At 57.4% G+C, this 20,242-nt stretch overlaps 2 protein-coding genes and 1 long non-coding RNA gene across 5 annotated transcripts in view; 2 read left to right on the forward strand and 1 right to left on the reverse strand.

The window, feature by feature from the left end:
- Window positions 1-592: 592 nt before the first annotated feature.
- Window positions 593-6,554, forward strand: LOC111935549 (nuclear factor 7, brain-like). The gene is made up of 7 exons (XM_086851596.1): window positions 593-854; window positions 1,367-1,641; window positions 2,207-2,302; window positions 3,897-4,130; window positions 4,507-4,526; window positions 5,273-5,388; window positions 5,485-6,554. Exons 2-7 carry the CDS (start codon window positions 1,369-1,371, stop codon window positions 6,027-6,029), a joined length of 1,284 nt encoding a protein of 427 aa, XP_086707722.1. The 5' UTR covers window positions 593-854; window positions 1,367-1,368; the 3' UTR covers window positions 6,030-6,554.
- Window positions 6,555-10,639: 4,085 nt separating this feature from the next.
- FLT4 (fms related receptor tyrosine kinase 4) overlaps window positions 10,640-20,242 on the forward strand; it is a 57,711-nt gene continuing 48,108 nt past the window's right edge. Inside the window, exon 1 of one of the 3 annotated variants that reach the window (XM_086851457.1) lies at window positions 10,640-10,834. In XM_086851457.1, the coding sequence (XP_086707583.1) occupies window positions 10,777-10,834 (58 nt within the window). In that variant the 5' untranslated portion in view covers window positions 10,640-10,776. The remainder of the gene's footprint in view (window positions 10,835-20,242) is intronic. The other 2 variants (XM_086851458.1, XM_086851459.1) reach the window with 2 other exon arrangements.
- Window positions 12,992-18,089, reverse strand: LOC147650349 (uncharacterized). The gene is made up of 2 exons (XR_015276631.1): window positions 13,799-18,089; window positions 12,992-13,576 (listed from the first exon to the last, which is right to left on the reverse strand). It is a non-coding gene; the product is annotated as an uncharacterized LOC147650349 (long non-coding RNA).

Below are 20,242 nucleotides of genomic sequence, written 5' to 3' on the forward strand. Positions count from 1 at the left end.
CGTGATTTCTGAGGTAACCCAAAGCTGTGACCCCAAAGCATTGGCCAGAGCTGTGTTCTGAAGGCACTGTGAGCAGGGGAGAGAGAGGGAGGCTTTGGCCTGGAGCTCATTTCTGTGCTCTTTACTGAATGCAGCAGTGGGGCAGGGGCAGGGCAGGACAGTGTAAGGGCAGTGCAGGGGAGGTGCTAAAGGGGCACTAAAGCGGCAGTGTACAGCCAGCAAAGGGACAGTGCAGGGACAGTCCAGCCCAGTACAGTCCAGTGCACTCCAATTCACTCCTGTCCTATCCAGTCCAGTCCAATGCGCTCCAGTGCACTCCAATCAAGTCCAGTCCAGTCCAATGCGCTCCAGTGAATTCCAGTGTAGTCCAGTCCAGCCGAGTCCAGTCCAGCCCAGCCCAGCCCAGCCCAGCCCAGCCCAGTCCAGCCCAGTCCAGTCCAGCCCAGCCCAGCCCAGTCCAGCCCAGCCCAGCCCAGCCCAGTCCAGCCCAGCCCAGTCCAGTCCAGTCCAGTCCAGTCCAGTCCAGCCCAGTCCAGTCCAGTGCACTCCAGCCTCGCACGCGCTTTCCCGCAGGCAGCGCGTGAAGCCCCCGCAGTTGGCCCGGCGCGCTCGCACGTGACCGCGTCAGACTCAGGGACTCAGCCCCGCCCCCTCGGGGGTTCCCACCCAATGAGCTGGCGGGAGCGCTGCGTTCCGGCGTCGCGATTGGTCAGGACGGACGTCAGTCAGCGGGAGGTCCCGGGTTCGAAGGGTCGGAGGTAGGAGAGCGACGGGACAGGACGGGACGGGACGGGACGGGATCGGATCGGATCGGATCGGATCGGATCGGATCGGACCGGACCGGATCGGATCAGGTTAGACCGGACTAAACTAAGCGGTTTCAGCACGGTGGGGTCCCGGGGATGGCGGCGGAGCGGGGCTGTGCCGGGGCAGCGGGCGGTGCGCACGGCGGGACTGGAGCCGCGGGGGTACCGCTCACGGCAGCGGCGGTGCCGCATCGGGCCTGGAGCTCCTCGGGAGGTGGCTGGGCGCTGACAGCCCTCGGGCCGGGTGACCGCTGCGCTGGGGCCCTGCGGGGACACACGGCCGGGCCCTGCCAGACGCGCTGGGCGGTTTTGCTGAAGTGACGGGAAACTGAAGGTTGTTCCCGTGCAAAGGGAGTGAGTGCCCTTCGGCCAGGGCTGCTCTGTAATTCGGGGCTTTCCAGCGCTGCGTGCACCAGTCCAGCAGCTGGGCAGGCCCTGTGCCTCCCGCCCCAGGTCAGGTAAGCAGAGCGCGGGAGCGGCACAAGTTCGGCCCCGTGCAGGGGGATGCGGTTCCGTGCGTGGTGCTGGCAGGGAGCTCAGCTGGGACCGTGTGCCAGCAGGGATGGCCGGCAGCAGCCAGGACCGGAGCCTGCGGGAGGAGCTGACCTGTGCCATCTGCTGCGAGCTGTTCAGCGAGCCCGTCATGCTGGACTGCATGCACCACTTCTGCAAGGGCTGCATCCAGGAATACTGGGACAGCTGTGCCCACGTCCCCTCGTGTCCCCAGTGCCGCCGCAAGTTCCCCAGCCGCGCTTTCCGCACGCATTACCTGCTCGCGGGGCTGGTGGAGAAGGTGCGGCGCTGCGGCTCCGAGGAGCATCAGCAGAAGATGCAGGTGAGTGGCTTCTGCCAGGCTGGGGAGAAGGGGACAGGTGCCACATGAGCCCTGTGCAGCCACCGCCCCTCCTCCCACAGGCAGTTCCCCCGCTGTGAAGCCTTACCTGACCCAAATGCAGGGACACTTGTGTCTCTTCCCTATTAGTCCCTCTCCCTGTTTCCTTACAGCTGTCTGTCTTTTGAACACTTCTCTTTTGCATTTGTTTCCCTCACTGCTGTGTCTGATTCCAACCACAGCTTTGTCGTTTCTTGTTTAAGGACGTGTCCCCTAAATGAGAGGGATGTGAGGGCTGCTTGTGCCAGGTGCTCTGCTTGAGGGGACAGTCCCTTCACAACACGCAGCATTTAAAGCTTGTGCAAATAGATATTCCAGGCTGGAGCTCCCAGTGTTAAAAATAAATTGGATTCATTACATGCGCAGATACTTAATTCTGAAGGCTGTGCATCAGGTGCTTGCTTCTCCTTACAGCCTTTATATGAGATCCTGTTGCAATTTGGGACTGTTCCTGAATCACAGGAGAGTGGTGAAATGCCTCTTTACCTTCTTTTCCTTACTCCTGCAGAAGCACCTGGAAGATGCTTTGCAAGCCCGTCAGAAGGAGCTGGAGAACTTGCTGCAGAGGAAGCGTGTGGTGCAGGAGGACATCTGCAGCCTGACGGTAACGCCCTGTGGGAGCTGCTCTTCGGGCAGCTTCTGGGCACTGTTCACAGAGGATGTGTGTATCACTTCAGCTGAGGTTTAGCTCAGCTTCCTGTAGAAATCTAGATTAGTAGCACTGGGGATCTACACAAATTGCCCTGCATGTAGGCCCAAGTTCATCACTGCTGGATATTCAGCAGGGGTTTTAGGAGGAGCATTAGCAGTCACTAATGCAGTGTTTACAAAGTGTATGGGTGCAGCAGAGCTGAGACTTGGTGAGAGCTGTGAGCAGCCTGCTCTGGCCCTGCAGTGCTGCCTCTTTGCGAGAGCATTAACTCTTGGCAACTCTAAAATCCTCTCATGTCAGAAGGGATGGCAGCAAAGATGAAGGAGCTGGGAGTGGCAGGGTTGGCACTGCAAGAGTTGTGGCCTTATCACAAGGACAGTGTTGGGATTCACTGCAAAGCTCCGAGGTGAATGAGGAGCCTGACTGCTCTCCATGGGTTTGAGAGGGACCAGGCTCCCTGTTGGAACAGATCCATGAAGTGAGAGCAGCCACAGGCTGACTGTGCTGCTTTCTTGGGTGGCAGAAAAGCATTAAAACCAAGGAAAGAGAATTAAAGGAAAATGGAAGTAGTTCAGAGATGACAAAAAACTGAGAGGGGAAAAAACCCCGTTTTTTTCCAGTCTCCTGGTTGTAGGGAGCCTCTGATCCCCCAGCCTGCACCATTTCAAACCTCTGCCCTCTCGCCAGATGTGGAATAGACCTTTGAGATTAATGAAGTATTAACAAATAACCACGTGTTTTCCTGTTGCTGTGCAAGAACCAAGAGGTGTCTCAGGAGTAAAGGAGCAAATTGCTGATCTGAACAGGGAGGCCCTGCACCTCCTCTGTGGTTCTGGTGTGTCAGCACAAACACCTGCTAGAGCAAGAGGAGGCTGGTGAAGCTTCAGATCTCTGAGGGAGATGGGTTTCTTTTCGGGAGAAAGGGATGTGCAGAAAGCACTCCTTGGGAAAGTAATGAGGGCTAAGTTGCACTTGGAGATTAAAAGCTTAAAGATTTAAGGAAAATAACAAGTCATTGGCTGTCTCTTGTAAACAGGCAGGAAGGCAGTGAGAACACAAGATTGGCTGGCGAGTAACAACTGGAAAAAAGTGACCTCTGGATAGAGCTGAATGGGATTTCATCAGCCTTAATGACAGAGATTAGTTTGTGCAGCTTGCCTGTCAGGCAGCTCTGCTCAGGGTCTGGAATGATGTGAAATTAATGCAAACTAACCTGAACAGCTGAGTCTGCAGCTCCACAAAATTTAAAGAGCTCCAGTCTTGCCCACAGGCAAATTCCTGGTGGTGTGGGAGAGGACAATGGCTGCATGTGGAGATTTCCTTCACTAGATACAGTGACCAGGGTTTTTTGGATTTGTTGGCATTTTTTTCCTTTGTCTCTGCAGTCTTGAAAGTTGTCCTTGTGCCCTGTTCTCCATCCAAAAAGTCATTGCTATGTCTAAACCTCCAATTTTCAGGGCTCTGTAAGCAGAGTAACAGGCACAGCCATCCTGTGCTTGTGTGTTTTAGGTGTTGGACTCACCTTCTGCCTCTTTCCTCTGCTCAGAAAGTATCTGGGGAGCTGAACTTCAAGATTCAGTCTGAGTTTGCTCGCCTTCATCAGATCTTGGAGGAAGAGGAGAGAGCTGTGCTGGCAGAGCTGGGTGAGAAGGAGGAGCGGTCACTGGCCCAGCTGCACAGGCACGTTGGCCAGCTGGAAGAGGGGATGGAAGTGCTGCAGAGGGGCATTGAGCACATCAAGCTGACCCTGAGCAAGATGGAAGATGTGTCACTGCTGGAGGTGAGATGCTTTGCTGACTCTGGCAGGAGGCTGAGGGATGTTTCAAGATCTCACAATGGGATGTGAGAGTCTTAAATGACAGCAGCAGGCTGTACCCCAGAGTTATTCTCACTGCCATCCTTCTGGATTATCTACCCAATCCCTTGAAGTCTGGAAACTTTAGCCACAAGGGATACAGTGACATCAGATATGGTGGGTCTTGGGAGACTTCCTCATTCTCCATCCAAGTGCCCAAACAGTTTTCCCCAAGATGCCGGTCCTGGTAGCTTGGTTTCCTCTCTCTGTGCTGTGTGGCAGCAGGAGGCAGGACAAGGAACTTATTTGTGCAGCTGCATGAATTAGAGCGACTGCTAATTCTCTCTGCTTCTCACTGCAGGTGGAGAGCCTGGATATCAGGTACGTGTCTGGCATGAAAGAAGCTGATTGCTTTTTCAGGAGCTTATCTTAGTCCCTGGCTGGGACTACATGAGAGAGACACTTTATCTCAAGTTTTAAAAGCATCACAAATTGCTCAGGAAGTTGCTGGTGCTGCGCAAGGTGGAAGCTGGTCCCCAGCATACACTGGGTGCTCTTCCCAGGGAGCATCCTACGTGTTGATGTGGCTGGAGGGGTGGGTACAGGAGACAGTGGTTTGGAATGGGTGCAGGAGCCATGCATGCTGCAAGAGGGAACAGGCTTTGGGTGCTTCATCTTCTCCCTGCCCTTCCTCAGCTTCTTACTACTCATGAGGCTGCAAAAGTGACCCTGAGGTGCAGGTTTGTCTGAGGCTGGGAGTAGCTGAGGGCCAGGGCTGCCATAGGGGAAGTGTGTCCTGTCCCCTCCCTCCCTGGAATGCAGCCTGACTCGGCGGGCCCGGCCTGTTCAGCCATGCAGGAATCCTGTTGGCTGTGCTGGGTGTGGGTTTGCAGCTGTCACTGCTCCACAAGCAGTGCTGCTGGCTGGCTTGGACACCTCTGCTCTGAGCCACTCACTGCACCAGGGGCAGAGCTGCATCAGGCAGAGCCAGCAGAGACATTTGTGTCCTGTCTTTACCAAATCTGTCACATGCAGCGCTGTCCTGCAGCCCTGCCCGTGCTTTTGCTGCCTGCATTGGCAGTGGCTCAGCAGAGGGATTGACCCTGCCTCGCCTCTCTTTGCCCCAGGCCCTTGGTGCATGTTGAGATGCAGCCTGCCCTGGACCTGCAGCACTACAGGGACAGCCACAGTGGTCCCCTGCAGTACATCTTCTGGAGGCAGATGCTGCGCTCCATCTGCCCTGGTGAGCACATCGTGTGAGGGATGGGTGTGCTGGGCCAGGGGTGCTCTGCAGAGGGGGTGTACAGCTGGAAAAATGTCATGCTCGATGTCTCCACAGCTCCTGCCCCACTCACCTTTGACCCTGAGTCAGCCCACCCCAACCTGGTCTTCTCCAGAGATCTGACAGCAGTGACAGAGAGGAATCAGGCCCAGCCTGTCCCCGTCAGCCCTCGGCGCTTCCGTCAGTGCGTCAACGTGCTGGGCTCGCAGGCCTTCGACAGCGGCCGGCACTACTGGGAGGTCTGGGTGGGCAGCAAAACCAAGTGGGACCTGGGGGTGGCTGCTGAGACTGTGGACAGGACAGCCAAGGTCAAGCTGTGCCCAGAGAACGGCTACTGGACACTTCGCCTGCGGAACAGGACAGAGTACTGGGCCACTGCCACCCCCTGGGTGCGCCTGACTCCCCGCCAGCCACCGCGGAAAGTGGGCGTCTTCCTGGACTGCCAGGAGGGCACTGTCACCTTCTTTGATGCTGGGAACATGTCCCACCTCTTCACCTTCCACCAGGTCTCTGCAGAGAGATACTGCCCCTTCTTCAGCACCTGCTTCAGTGACGGGAGGGACAACGTGGAGCCCATGCGCCTCTGTCACCTGGCCCTGTGAGGGACCAGGGTGCCCTGGGGACACCAGCCTGGCTCCTGCCCGGGGCTGTGCTGGAGGCCAGCTCAGCACACACAGGCCATTGTGACGGGTGTTGGAGGAGCTGCTTTGGTTTCAGTTTTGGGAGGGAGGAGGGGATGAGTTTCTTCCCAGGTCCCGTCTGCCCTCCCTTCCCTATGCCATAGCTGTTGGCACAAGGCATTCACAGAGGTTCCTGGCAGCCCTAGAAGCACAACCTCCCATTCCTGAGCACGGCACAGTTCAGTAACAGCAGCCACGGGACTGCAGGGGCGGTGGCTCTGGGTTGCTGGCACCTCCTGCCTCTCTGTGCTCCCTTGGAGGAGGGCAGCGGTCCCGGGGCACCATCGGGTGCCTCTCCACTCCACATCCCGACCACAGGCATCCTCTGCTGGAAGAGCTTCCCGGGGCAGGGCTGCGGGCCGGCAGCAGAGGGAGCCCGGTGCGCAGCCCAGGGACTGCAGCGCGGCTCCTTCACCTCGCTCTCTATTAAAGCTCGTTAGAAAGCCAGTGGTGCCTGCTGGGCCTGCTCGGGGCTCGTGTGCTTGGGGGGATCTGCTGCTCTGGGGTGTGGCACAGCCTGGGGGCACCGAGCAGCCCCCGGAGCTCTGCTCCAGCTCTGGCTCTTCTGTGCCTACAGCACAGGAGGCTTGAAAGAGCCACTGCTCCCACACAGTTCCTTGGAGCACTCCCTGCACATCTTGCAGTGGCTTTTCACCATTTGCTGCTTGAGAACAAGAGAGAGAGGTCCTCTGAGCCTAGCCCTGATCTTGGGCTACAGCACTTTAAGATTTGGCCATCTCTGGCCTGGCTGGGTCTTAAGAATTTGTACATGTGTAAAATGCCAAGTCCTAATTCTTTCCAAATTCAGCAAGAATGCGTCTCTTTTCCTGTCAGCCCCCCGTGGCCCTGCTGGCAGTGCAGCACCTGCAGGAGGGCAGGCAGGAGTCCCTGGCGGGGGCAAGTCAAGGGGGTTTGGCTGCTGTGGTTTGTGCCCAGGAGGTGCTGGCAGTGTCCCTGCCTCACGAGTCAGCAGAGGTGCTGGGATGGGTCCAAGCCTGGCTGGTGGAAGTGGTGGGTGGGAGGGGGGATGGCAGTGCCTGGGGTGGGTGGAAATGTCATGTTTTTCCCACCCAAATCCATTCCAGGCTGAAAGCAGAGGCCAGAGCTCTGCAGTCCTGCGTAGTCTCCATTGCTGGCTGGAGCCAGACACCTCCGGCAGAGGCTCAGCTTTCTGTGGTATGGGAAGGGCCAGGTGTGAGGCTCCCCAGCTCCCACAGCTGGGCACAGGGACACTTGCCAAAGCAGCGCCTTCACTGCCTGCCCTGTTCCCCCATGGTGCCACAGGGAGGTTGCCTCTCCTGCATGCCACTGCTGCAGTGTGCCAGGGCTGGGGGGGCCTAATGCCTGTGCCAGGGCCCACTCTGGAGAAGCCAGAGGTGAGGATATCCCATGCAGGGTTCAGGCAGATGTGTCCTGTGCAGGAGTGTTGAGCACAGCCCAGGGCTGCTCCCAGTGATCAGGGAGCCTCTGCTCCGTGCAGCCTTGCTCGGGGCTTGGGTGTGGAAGCGATGCTGGGGGTTTGTGCTCCCTCCTGGTCCTCAGTGAGTGCTGAGCCCATGGGGTGGATTCGGCCTCCTCTCCCAGCTCTCATGTCTTCCTCCTGCTGCCCCACAGCCTCAGCTGAAATGAGAATGGAAAAGGAGCTGCTGGTTTGGAAATGGTGCTGCAAGCCGGGCTGTGTTACCCCAAAAAGGGCTGGAAGCCTCTGGAAAGATGAGGCTGGTTTGATCACAGCAGGGAGTTACGCTGGGGAAAGCTGAACTCCATCAGCTCCCCAGCCTGCCCAAACTGCGGCCAGGTACGGCTGGGCAGCAGCAGGCAGCTCCCCAAGGTGTGGGGGGCAGCGGATCCGGTGAGCCCTGGCAGGGGTGAGCACAGCCAGGCTTTGTTGTGTGCCAGCTCCCGCTGCCCAGCGCTGCCGTGCGCTGCGTGGGCCAGCGCGATGGCACAGGCTGCCAGCGTGTGCCACTGCCACTGCTGCCACCTCCCACACCCTCCCCGTGCTAAGGCAGAGCTGGAGAGCAGCCAAACCCACTTGTCCCAAAGGCTCCTGAGGAGGCACATCCTCCCTTCTCCTGCCGGGCTGTGTGGTGCCCATGGTGTGCTGCTGCCAGGCAGAGCCCGTTTTGGGGTGTAATGTCCTTGCCTGGCCCTGCTGCACGGGCAGGGCTGGGGGGGCAGAGCAGCTCCTACAGACAGGGAAGATGCTGCTCTGGGCTGCCATGCGTGCAGCGTTAGGCCAGTGAGGAAATGCAGTCTGCCACTAAATGCTGCCTGAAAAACAATTCTCTGAGAAACCAGAGCACCATGGAGTAGGAACCATGGGCGTGAATGCAGTGAGTACCTGAGCTCGGCTTGGGTTCAGGCTGGAGGGGATAGGGATGGGAGAGTGGGCACCATGGGGTTACAGCACCCCTCACCCCAGCATCCAGACTGCACCTGCCAGGGCTGGCTCTCGTCATCTTCTCCCAGGGCCAGGCTGTATGTTTATTGTGGGTTACCTCATTGCTTTGTCCCTGGGTGTTCCCAGAGCCACCCCAGTGTCCCTTTCCCATAGCTGTGCTAGGGCTGGGCAGTGTCCAGCAGCTCCTGCCTTGGCAGCCTTCTGTGATCTGTGTGTGTCTTTATCCAGTGCTTTGGGGAAGCCTTTGCTTCCTCGGGTCCCCCCACGTCCTGGAAAAGGGACAAGATTTTAAAATAAGATCCTTTTGTTTCCCAGGGCTGCAACAATGGAAAGATCCCATCGGTCCCACAGTCGCCCTGCGTTTGTGATGGAAAATTCCCCGCCGTGGCAGGGCGAGCGCTCCGCGGTGTCCTGCCCTTCCAGCCATTAGATGGCAGCATGGACGGGCTGGTCCTGCCACCGCCGCCTGCAGCGTGCCGCCTTGGTGGAGGATGCCAAAATCCCTTGGCTTCTGGGGTGCCAGAAGATGCCTCTCCCCTCAACCCTGTGTCATACCCTCTGCTCCTCTCGCACTCAGCTTCTCCAGGCTCGCTCTGACTGCGCCTCGGCCAGCAGTGGTGCCCTGTGATTCGTTCCCCTGTCACTGTCCAGCGCTCAGCATCGCTCACCTCTCAAGGGCGCTGACCCCGATGCTGTCCCCAGTGTGGGTGCACTGTGTGGCTGCCCCGTCCCTGATCGCAGCCCCTGGGGAGGGTCTGATCCCTCAGCTTCAGCTCTTCACTCCTTTACTGCTGGGCAGTGCCGCCCCTCTGTGACATTCCAGCTCTCCCTTATCATGGCAACTTTTGGACGTCTCTCCTCAAGCTTGTAGGGACTTGGACACCCACCTGGGGTGAAGGGACTCGGGCTCTTTCTGCTCTGCTGAGATCCAGGAGCGAGGTGATCCAAAATGAGCTCAAGAGCTGGCACTCTGGGTTTACAACTCACTAATCAGGATGGGAGTTAGGCAATGTGAGAGTTGTGTGCACCAGAAGTTTTCCTGCCTTTTTGAAGCCGTGAGTACATGGCTTTCATTCAGGTTCTTTCTTCACTGCTTACAAGTGAGGGTAATTAATAATGCTCCGGGGCGCAGCTCGGGGCCGTGTTAATTCATCTGTTCAGCGCTCGCTGGGTGCACAGGCAGCTGGCCAGGGCTGTGCCGGCCGTGCTCCCAAAGCTCTGCCATCGCCTCCGCCTGTTCGCAGCCGCTGGCGCTGGCAGGGGCAGCGATGTGGGGGCAGCGCCGCTGGCACCAGCGGGACGGCACCGCTCGTCTGCCAGCGCCACGGGCGGCTGGGGTTTGCTTTGGTGTGTACCTGCCCCAGAAGCGTGCGGGTGCCGCACCGAGCCGTGCTCAGCGACAGTGGCCGCTCCACGCTGCCGGCGCTGTGCACGCGTGGATGGCGTGAGTGGGGGGCCTACTGCACCCCCGGTGAATAAAGGCGCAAGTGTGAGCACAGCAAGTGCGTGTGTGTCTTTTTGTGCCCCAGGGAGTGCGGGAGGAGGGAGGTTCAAGGCGTGTGTGCAGGACTGTGTGCCTGGGTGTGTGAGGTGTGGAACTGGGGGGTGCACAGACATGAAGGGGTGTGTGCAGGCAGGTGCGAGATGCGTTCCATCGCATGAAGTGCGTGCGTGCTGTTGTTGAGAGCGTGTTTGTGTGATCCCCACTGCTCCGAGGGGCCGGGATGTGCACCCAGGCACGAACAAGAAACAGGCGATGTGCGGGCATTCTCACACAAGTGCAGGGAGATACACGCGGTGCACACAGGTGTGAAAATACACGCAGTTGTTGGGGTGCTCGTGTGCCCGTGGGTCAGGGATGATGCAGCCCCACGCAGATGGGTGGGAAACACATTTTTCCCCCAGATGCAGGGGATGCAGACCCACACACAGAGATGGAGACAGCCAGGTGCGAAGGGATGTGCGCACCCCCGCTGGTGCGGAGAGCGCGGATTCCCCGTCAGTGCCCGGAGCTGCAGGTGCGCTCCCCCCAGCCCCCTCTGCCTCCCCGCCCGCCCCTCCCCGTCCCGCCCCGCCCGCCCGGCGCCCCCAGGCTCGGCGGAGGGCGGCGGGCGGCCCGGGCGGGCGGAGGAAAAGGAAGCGGCCCCGGTGCTCCCCGCCCGCCGCCGCCGCGCGTCGCCGCAGCTGGGGCGCGGCGGGAGCAGAGCTCGGGCGCGGGGCGCTCGCACCGCTCCGCATCGCACGGACCTGCCGGCAGCCCCGGAGATGAGGAGAGTTTGCACGCTGCCACTCTGGCTCTGGCTCGGCATTGTCTCGGAGGCAGGTGAGCTGCCGGGGCTGCGGGCTGCCCTGCCCGCTCTGATGCCCGCTCCGCACCTGCGGGCGCGCTGGGGACGGGGCTGCTCGGACGGGACGGGACTCGGCGCCTCCGCCCGCGTGTCCCGGAGAGCCCGCAGGGACCGGCACTGCCCGCCGCGGCGTCCCTCACCGGCACGGGGATGTGCCGTGCCCTGGCGCTGCCCGTCAGGGCTCTCCCATCCCCGGCGGGGACCGGCGCTCCCGGTCCCGGCGCCCCCGATCCCCGGCGGGGACGGGCGCGGTCCGCCCTGGGGTGCCCCGTCTCCGAGCGGCGCTGCCCGAGCCGTCCCCAAGCAGGGCGCCCCTCGGTGCCCGCCCGGGTGTCCCCGACGGCGGTGACAGCCTGCCCGCCGCGACAGCACGGGACGGGAGGACCCTGCAGCGGGTCGGGGGCCGCGGGGAGCCCACGCCGTGCTCGTAGCGCGGGGGTCTCGCTGCGGGCGCGGACAAACCCCGCGGGACCCTCGCGGGAGGGATGGCGCTGCCCGGGATCGCGCCCGCCTGGAGGCCAGCCCCGGCTCTGTTTATTTATTTTTTCACGCAAAGAGTCATTAATTTGTGTGTGCCGGGGAGGAAGGCGCAAGGAGGCGGGGGTCCGTGCAAAGCCGTCCAGCCTGCCTGTCCCAGCTCTGGTCCGCCTCGGAAGTCACCCGAGGCAGATCCCAGTGAAATGCCTTCCCTTCCCATAGCACTCCTGTGGCAAAAGGCTGTTGGGCAGAGAGTGCAGAAGCACGGCAGAGATGGGGCTGCAACGCCCTTCTAGCAAGCAGAGCCCGAGAGACAGGGCAGAGCTGGGTGGGCGCTGCCCGGGCATTGGGAGCAGGACACCCCAGCAGATACCCCCCAGAGGAGCTCTTTCTTGCACGAGTAAACCATTTATAACCCAGATCAGAGCAAGACTGAAAGTTAGTAATGGTGGAAGCTTGCAGTGTGGGGAGATGAATTTTGGGAGCATAAATAGAATTTTCTGTAGCATCAGCTCAGTGAGTCGCTATCACCAGTGGCATTTGCTGCTATCGTTGAAGTGAGCTCACAGGAGAGCTGCAGGTGTGGCATGAACAGCATCACCAGCAGTGTCACTTGTCAACCCACTCTGCCCAGAAAGCTGCTGATGGCTCTGGTGTCACGGAGCCCAAGGACACAACGGGTGGCTGGAGCCCAGGGGATGCTCAAGGAGGCTGGGCAGAAAGGAACCTGATGCCGGTGGCATTGCAGTGGGACCAACTGTTCAAAGCTCTCTTGTTAGCAATTTGTAAAGCTCGGTGTAGCTGCTCCCGGGTTCTTTCATCTCCTGGAGGTGCAGGAGCAGTGCCTGGGAGGCTCTGGCCAGCGCAGCTGTGTGGCCTCGTCGGCACAGGGCTGAGCAGAGCTTTGAAGCTCTTGGCACTGCCTGATTAGTGCAGTGATGAAGGGCGATGTGGAGCTCAACTGGGGGATGGTACCATGGGGATTTGCTTCCCCTCCTTCTATTCTATCAATGAGGACAATTTGTCAGTGCATGAAGGATGCACAGATTTCTCATTAACCATAATCCCAATGGGGTGCAAATATTTGCTCCCCTCGGAAGCAGGGATGTGTGTGTGAGACTGTTCCACCTGTGAAGGATGAAATAATCATCTCAGGATCATGAAAGGTCTGCTCTGGCACCACGGTGCCTGTTTAAATGGGCCAGCATTAGAGGATGCTGTGTGTAAGAGCACAAAACTCTTACACGTTCCAGCTCCATGGTGCTCCCAGGAGTGGAGCTGGGGAGCTGCCCTGTGCAGGCAGTGAGATGGGGGGAACAGGCAGAGGTTCAGTCCCAGCATTCGAGATCATCTTGGCCTCTCAGGGTAACCCTTTGTGATTGGTGATGAGACCATGTGCTTCCTGAGCCACCATCTTCTGGACACTGAGCAGTGCTGAGCCCCCCACAGCCAAACAATCCCACTGGGGACACTGACTTGCTGCTTCCCAGGGCGTTTGCCCATTGTGTGGGGAAAGGGCCTGTGCTTGTGTAGGACCTGAGCCGATTGTGTTGGCTGCCGCTGCCTGCTCCCCTCTCGGATCACACAGAATTCCCGGCTGGGTGCTCGGACAGCCCCGTGCTGACCGTGCCAGCAGCAACAGTTGTCTGTGCAGCTGGGATTTGAAGCAGTTGCTTTATTGCAAGTAATAAACATGGGCCATTTCAGCAACACCCTTTCATTCAACAGCCCTGACTGCGCAGCATCCCCGCCAGGCTCAACCCAGGGCCTCCCAGGGCAGCGGGTGTTTGGAGGGATGCAGCCCGTGGTCCCTGGGGGCTGCCAGGGAGGGGACAGACACGGCTGCTGTGCCCAGCTGTCTGCTTAAGGATGATTTCAGATGAGTGAGATGTAACTACCACCCTGGGATTTGGCTTGGGCATGCGAGCCCGCGGCTCACTGCCTGCACAAACACCCACCAGGGCGTCACTGAGCCCAAATTGACGTCTGGTCAGAGGGACACTCCCCCAGCAGCACAATGTCCCCAGCCAGTGCAGGCAGGGTGGACGGGGCTTCCTCCGGTGTATCCCGTTCCACTCTGCTGCCTCTCTCCCAGGGGTTTGCTCCAAGCAGGATCGCTGTCCCCAGGGTTTCTCTTGGCCCTGCGTTGTTGCGGTGTTTTCCGGGGCAGGCGTGGGAAGGGCAGGTGCTCCCAGCCAGCCAGGAGGGAACAGGCTGTTCCCGGCATCCCGAGGCAGTTCCTGGAGAAAGAAGGGGAGAGCGGGATCCCACGGGAACGGCGACAGGAGGGAGGGGACCGTGGCCAGGGAGCAGTTTCTCCAAAGCCATAGGAGACATCCACCACACTCAGGAGATTGCCTTGCAGAGCAGGAGGGGGCTCTCGGTGGATCCCCAGCTCTGTCGAGCTCTCAGCAGCTTTGGGGAGCAAGGTGAGCCCTGGGGATAGCACCTATCTCACTCACCTTCTCAGCCACTCCAGCTGGCACAGCAGAGATGACTTTGCGTTCAGCCTGATGGACTGAAACAGCCCCAAAACGTTGGGTGCAAGGCAGGGGACTCCTCACTTCCAGTCTGGGGGGGCTGTGCATTTAAACCAGGAGGGAGGGGAAAGCTGCAATAGGCTGTGGGTGATGGGGATGTCCTGCAGGTGCAAGGAGAAGCAGAAAGCCCTGTGATGGCCAGGCCCTGCAGGCTCCACTGCCTATGGAAGGTGGGGAGCCAGCAGTGCTGGTGGTTTCCGTGTGAGGAATGACTAAAGCCGCAGGGCTCTTCCGCTGGGGAAGACAGGCTGGGGCATTGTGACCGAAGGCTGCAAAATCACAGCTCGCCTGGAGAAGGCAGTTCCTGGTGGATTCCCGTGTTGGGAGCATGGTGGGAGGCTGGTGGCTTCTTGCCTGCTGCCGAGCAGCAGTGGAGCTCACCTTCACAGGGCCTTGTGGGTGTAAGATGTTTTCCTGGGTCCATGGGCAGTTGTGCATGGAAAAATATATGGGTTTGCAAGAAGAAAATCCACAGATGGTTAGTTCAAGCTGAAAGCCCCCCTTTCCCACCTTGGACTGTGAGCCAGAGGTGCCAGTGCCGTGTTTTGCCTTGATCTGCCCCATCTTCCCCTGCAAATCTCCGTTTGGGCGAGGGGCAGCAGCCAGGTACACATCCCACTCCTGCTGGGTGCTGTGGGAGGATCGTGACCTCCTGGCACATGCCACGGTTTTCTGGGGAGACCAGAGCTGAGCCTTGCCCTGAGCCAGAGATTTTGTCCTTCATTAGGAAAAGAAATACTGCTGCAGCTGCACTGGCATCTAGTGACTGGTTAAATGAATTCCAGGGGTTTTATTGCCTCTGGCTATCCCAGACCTTTGTTTCTCGTTTCACGTTGTTAAAAGAGGGGGTTAGCCAGGTCCCAGGGGGGCTTTTTCTCTTTGGTCAGAATAGTTCTGATGTTTTCGGCGCAGCGTTATTGCCCATCTGCGGTGCCTCATTGTTAAGGCAGAATAGTGGAAGCGGAGGTGGCCTGTGGTCAAGTCGGCAAGGAGGCACAAGCCCTGAGCCCAGCGTGGCCACTCCTTTTGTCCAGCAAATCGCTCCATCTCTAGGTGCAAGTTCAGCAGAGGGAGAGTGAAAAGCTTGGCCCTGCAGCAGCTGGTGCTGAAACTCCCACTAAGTTTTATAAGCTGAGGATATTAAGTGGGGAGTCTTGGAGTCTCTCCTGGAGTCATTCCCCTGCTGAGGTAGCAGAAACAGGTTTCAGCCAGTGACTTGTATTTCACCTTACAACTTCTCCCACGAGTGAATTGTTATTCTTGCTGTGTTTCTGCCTCCTCCTTCCAGGGTGAGGATCCCTCACGCAGCCTTTGCGGCCAAACCTGGAGGTGCCGTGGGACGGACGTCATGTGCTAATGAGGGAGGATCGGTTTAGGGGGTCAAGAAAAGACTCTCACTGGGCAAACAGGATGGGGGAGGCAAACTTAAGTGCTGTGGTCTCCTGTATCTGAGCACATAATAACCAGGCAGCTGCTGCTCCCCTGCTCAGCTTCTATGCAGTGAAAGGCAGCAAGGACCCAGGGCTGTTCACAGGAAGGACCATGAGAAAGGGAAAAGTGGATTGCAGACTGTCCTTGTCCCTGTTACTGATGAGCAGAGCTCTGGAGTGAGCAGAAAGAAAACACAGATAAAATTTTACCTGTCTGCAGCAGCCAGCCGAGGGCTGGTCACAACTCCTGGCAGAGCCTGGAAAACCCCAGCTCTGTTTCGGAGGAGTTGGTGAAAGAATAAGTTTGACTGTGCTCCTGGTGTAGGTGCATGCAAGGGGGCAAGCGATGGAGCAGCTCACTGATGTTTGTGGGACCCGTTGTCTCTGTGTGAGGTGTAGCTGCCCACCCACATGCAGGTGTGGAGGGGTTAAGCCTTCTCCTGGCTGTGGCTCCAGCTGGCTGGGCAAATGCCAAACAGTGCACCGAGTCTGCCCGCCTTGCTCTGCGGTGCCAGCAACAGTGACAGCGCCCAGGCTCCGTCCCACCATGGCCACACCGCCCTGCCTGGCGAGACCACCTGCTCAGCAGGCTCCAGGGCCAGGGTATCCCCCAGGGAAGGGTTAAGCAAAGAGGAGCAGTGCCAGTGCCAGGCTGGGTGTCCAGGTTCTCCCTTGGCGGAGGTCAGTGGTGGTTCATGGGAAAGGAAAAATTGGCAGCTGGGCCGGATGTCCCTGCATTTCCCCTCTTCCTGCAGCCGCCTGAACGATGTTCCTTATTTAGCTTTCCTGACGGACAGGAGGAATCTGATGGCGGAAACTGTCACTGCCTGATAACAGTTCAGGGACCCCTTTATGATGGGCGGCACGGCAGGGAACAGGGCAGCGCTGCCCTGGCTGGGAGGGGACAGCCAGGGCTGCCCTTTGCTCCGGGTTCTCGGGGACGGCCAGGCAGGGTGGGAAGGGCACTCACAGCCTTTCTCTTATTGCTGCTCTGTGTACAAACCCCCTCAGTGCTACTTAAAAGACTCTCAAGACCAAGAAGTGTGTTTATACATCTGTAATATTGGCTTTTTTCCTTCTTTTTGGTGAAGCATCTGGGCTGGTGGAAAAGGGCCATGGATGGGCAGAGGGGAGGCATGGAGCAAAGCCACCCTGCCAAGGTCTGAGGCTAGGTAAGGCTTTGTACTCACTGGCAATGAAGATGTGAAGGACAGCCAGGGCTGGGATGCTCCAGCAGGAGCTGGGAGTGATGACCACTGCCACTGCACACATCAGTACTGGGAGCAGATGCCATGTAAAAGTGCACTGCCCAAGCACACAGCAAACATGTGTTCATGCCATGAACACAGCAAAAGAGATGTTCCTCCATGTTTTATTGTTCTCAGCTTTCTCTCCATGGAAGATGGCATCTTCTTAGTGTCTGAGCCATTCTCTCATATGTGCCCATGGTGATCAGCCTCAAAACCACAAAAAGTCCTGAAACACAGCTTGTATGTCAATGTATCCATTGATTTTTTCCTTGCATCTGTGGAGGCCACCAGGCTGCTGCCATACCAGTAACAGCATTGTTTCCATGGCAATTATTGTACTTTAAAAGGGCAGAATGTACAGCAGGACTGTATTTACTCAAGAGCAAGCCCTAAGCAAAGCAGCCCTTGCCACTGGCCAGGGCATTGCACTCTCTGTGGAACGGCCAGGTTGGCTTTGCTATGTTTTGCATTGGGATGCAGGACATGGTGAGTTGTTTTAGCCAGGCTGGATGGCACAGGGCTCCCACACACCTGTGCAAAGGCTGTACCATAGCCTTGCACCTTGAGACCACTATTCCTCTGCTGCTCAGAGCTCTGTATTCCCTGGGGTGGTTAGAGCTGCACACTCCAAAGTGAGCCTCTGTTTCAGTCTTAGCTGAGGAATGTTAAAAATCTCACTGCAAGATGTAAAACCTCAGCAGGAACTCAGAGGGGTTGTGTCAGTTCTCTCTGAGCCATCCACTGTCTGACCAGGTCACACACATGAGCATCCATGAGTTGCAAGACTGAGGTTTAGGTCATCAAACCATGGTGGTACCTCAGGACAAAATGCTTCTCACTTCAGCTGAGTTCAAATTCCTTTTGTGTTTTCGGAACAAGCAGCACAGGCAGGCAGACTGGTGCAAAAGGAGTTGTTGTATCTGTCCATGTGTGTTCCTGTGCTGCTCTGTGTGTGTCACAGGTGTGTGCAAGGCTGGTGGACATGGGAAGGAAGCGTGAGCTCCTGCTCCAAACCCCAGTGCATGTTTCAGATGGTCATGCTGAGGATGAGATGCCCTTGGGGAATGACAGGGATTTGCATCCTCCTGGCTATTTTGAGGCAGTAAAAGCAGCAAAATTCATTTTGCAAGTTATTTGTTTAAAGTTGTATGTGTTTTTTATGGTGTCACTTTCTAGCATGTGTCATTGCAGTGAGATGAGTTAACTTCCTGCTGTACTTTCCTGGGCAAGAATCATCTCACCCATTCCCTCACAGAAAAGTTTGGTGTAGAGCCCAAGGCATTTGCTCTGTGCTCAGCAGGGGGGAGACAGGCATTTTTGGAGATGCTCCAGCCTGTCCTCAAGGAGGCGTTGAAGTAATTGGGGAGGTGATGGCAGAGCCAGCTCCCAGCCTGCATGGTGTCTGCATACATCCACGTTCCCAAGACCAGCTCTGTGTCTCAGCCAGGTTGTATTTAACCCCACAATTTCCCCCTCTTCCTCACTGGCCACCCCAGCTCTCTCCACCTCAGCAGCTGCATGAGGGGACTGGCATGGTGTGGCTGAGGGTAAAATGTAAGAGCAACATCAAAACAACTGACAGCCCCAGCCTCAGGAGCTGAGGTGAGGAGGAGGCTGGGAGGTGGTGGGATCATTTGGAGTGAGCAGTAGACAAAGGAAGGAAGTTTTTATTACTGGGCAAAATCCTGAACTCCTTCAGTTGTATTTAGGCCAATGTCTCAGTGACTTCAGTGGAGTTTCTGAGTAAAGAGAGAAGGAAGAGCTTCAGAATCTGGCCCCCGAGTAATTGTGTCACGTGGGAAGTTTATAAAGAGTTTGCAAGCTCACGGTGGCTGAGCAGCCGGTGGTAGCCAGCAAACAGCACCCCTGGCACCCAGGCCTCCCCCTGGGTCACTGTCCCCATCCTGCAGCAGGGTCTCCATTCCAGCTGCTGGCAGGAATGGGGCTTGGCAGGCCTTGCAGGACACAGCAAGGTGCTCTGAGCTGGGCAGCAGCTCCACAGGTTTATGAGGATCTGTCTGCATCTCCACAAGACTCGTAAGACCCATGGAGGGTTTTGGTGTCCTCCATCATCCTAAGTTACAGAGGCACTCGAGCTCTTCATGTAGCAGGGAAATCTGTAAAAGATTTACTGATTTTATTTATTCCACAAAAAGGCACAGGGCTGTGTAGCAGAGCCTGGAAATTCCTCCAGTAATTTCCCAAACTGATTTGGTGCACCACGTATGTGTCTGCACAGACACGTGTGTGCTGACAGTGAGGTTCGGCTCCAGGCTTAGCTTTCCATCTGTAACTTGTTTTCCCCATTTCTGAAGTACTGGTGTCCACTGAGATGGATATTACATGTAGTGACCTAAAAAAAATAAATACTGACAGAAGTGCAGGTCAAGCCAGTATTTTCCATGTATTACAGTAAATCTTGGGATTTGCTGAGGCAGGAAGGTTGGGCGTGTATGGTGGTTTAAACTCAGATTTGGAAACTACCAGCTCAGAGTGATGGCAGCAAGCAAAATCATGTCCAGCAGAGGTGACGGCATCCAGTGCCCACAGAAATCCATCACTCACACCCTGCATCATCCCAGCCCAAGCAGAGTCCCTAGAGGGACATAACTGGGTCTGAGTGGCCATCAATCCCTTCCCCACACTGCAGCCCCCGGCCCTCGGGAAGCAAAGGGCAGAGGTTTAGCAGCATGTCCCAGAGTGGCAGCCAGCTACAGAGCAGAGTGCTCCCACAGGAGGTGCACACATCCACACCGAGGAGATTGCTGCACCGCTGGGCAGGCCCTAGTGCTGGGATGAAGCACGGGGGAAGAAATTGCCTTTCCTCCAAAAGGAGTTACCTGCTAATGCCTTGTAAAGCAATTTAGTTAACAGAGTGTGCATCTGGGCCAGATGCCTCCTCACAGGGTTTGTTGGCTGTTGCCAAACTGTCAGACTTGGCAGATCCTGGGCTGTAAGTGCTGGTTCTGGCAGTCCCACTGATGCTGGGATGGGATCAGGGCATATCCTGGTCTTTCATCTCCTCTCTGTGCTGTGACATCCCAGTGTGCAAATGAAGGACAATTGCAGCATATCCTGCAGTAGTGCCCTGTTCTGGGCAGGCAGGCATTGACCCAGGATGTGTCCCCTTGGGTGACAGCTTTGAAGTGGGATTTTCCTCACCATGTTTGCTTACTCCTGTGCTACCAGGACTGACAGAGGCACCGCTGTTCATGCTGCACTGGGTGTAGCGTGGTGTCCACAGTTAAAACATGAGGATGGAGTTTGATGTTCCTCAAAGTCCCTGTATTGTAAGGAAGCAGGAACCTTCCCAGTGACATTGGTCACACCAGGATTGTGTCCAGCCCAAGATGCAATCCCTGCTGCCAAGGTGTCTGCATTGCCCAGTGTTGCCCCTCCACAATGTTCAGCATTTCACAATATTTATGGCTGTTCCTCACCCTTGGCTGCTTAGACAAATAAAGCTTGATGCAGCCTGAGGCAGTTAATCCCTGGCTCTCCAGCCTCCCATCAATAACAAGGAGTGGGTGGCATTTGAAAGAATGCACTGGGGGAGAGGGGGAGTGCTGGGATCTATTTTTTCTACAGAGGGGGAAATCCAAGCCTGCCTTCATTGAAGATAAGCGATGTGGCTGGGCTGAGCTCTGGCTCAGAGGTTTTAGTGGTGATAGAAGGCAGGAGACTCC

Source organism: Cyanistes caeruleus, chromosome 15 (genome assembly GCF_971803275.1).
Source record: "Cyanistes caeruleus chromosome 15, bCyaCae1.hap1.1, whole genome shotgun sequence".
Lineage (NCBI taxonomy): Eukaryota > Metazoa > Chordata > Aves > Passeriformes > Paridae > Cyanistes > Cyanistes caeruleus.

What these genes read in the sequence shown, in the direction of transcription:
- LOC111935549 (XM_086851596.1), top strand. Translation starts at nt 1,369, where the DNA reads ATGGCCGGCAGCAGCCAGGACCGGAGCCTGCGGGAGGAGCTGACCTGT. An exon ending in AAGATGTGTCACTGCTGGAG is followed by an intron (nt 4,131 to 4,506) that starts GTGAGATGCTTT and finishes TTCTCACTGCAG; the next exon opens with GTGGAGAGCCTGGATATCAG. An exon ending in GTGGAGAGCCTGGATATCAG is followed by an intron (nt 4,527 to 5,272) that starts GTACGTGTCTGG and finishes TCTTTGCCCCAG; the next exon opens with GCCCTTGGTGCATGTTGAGA.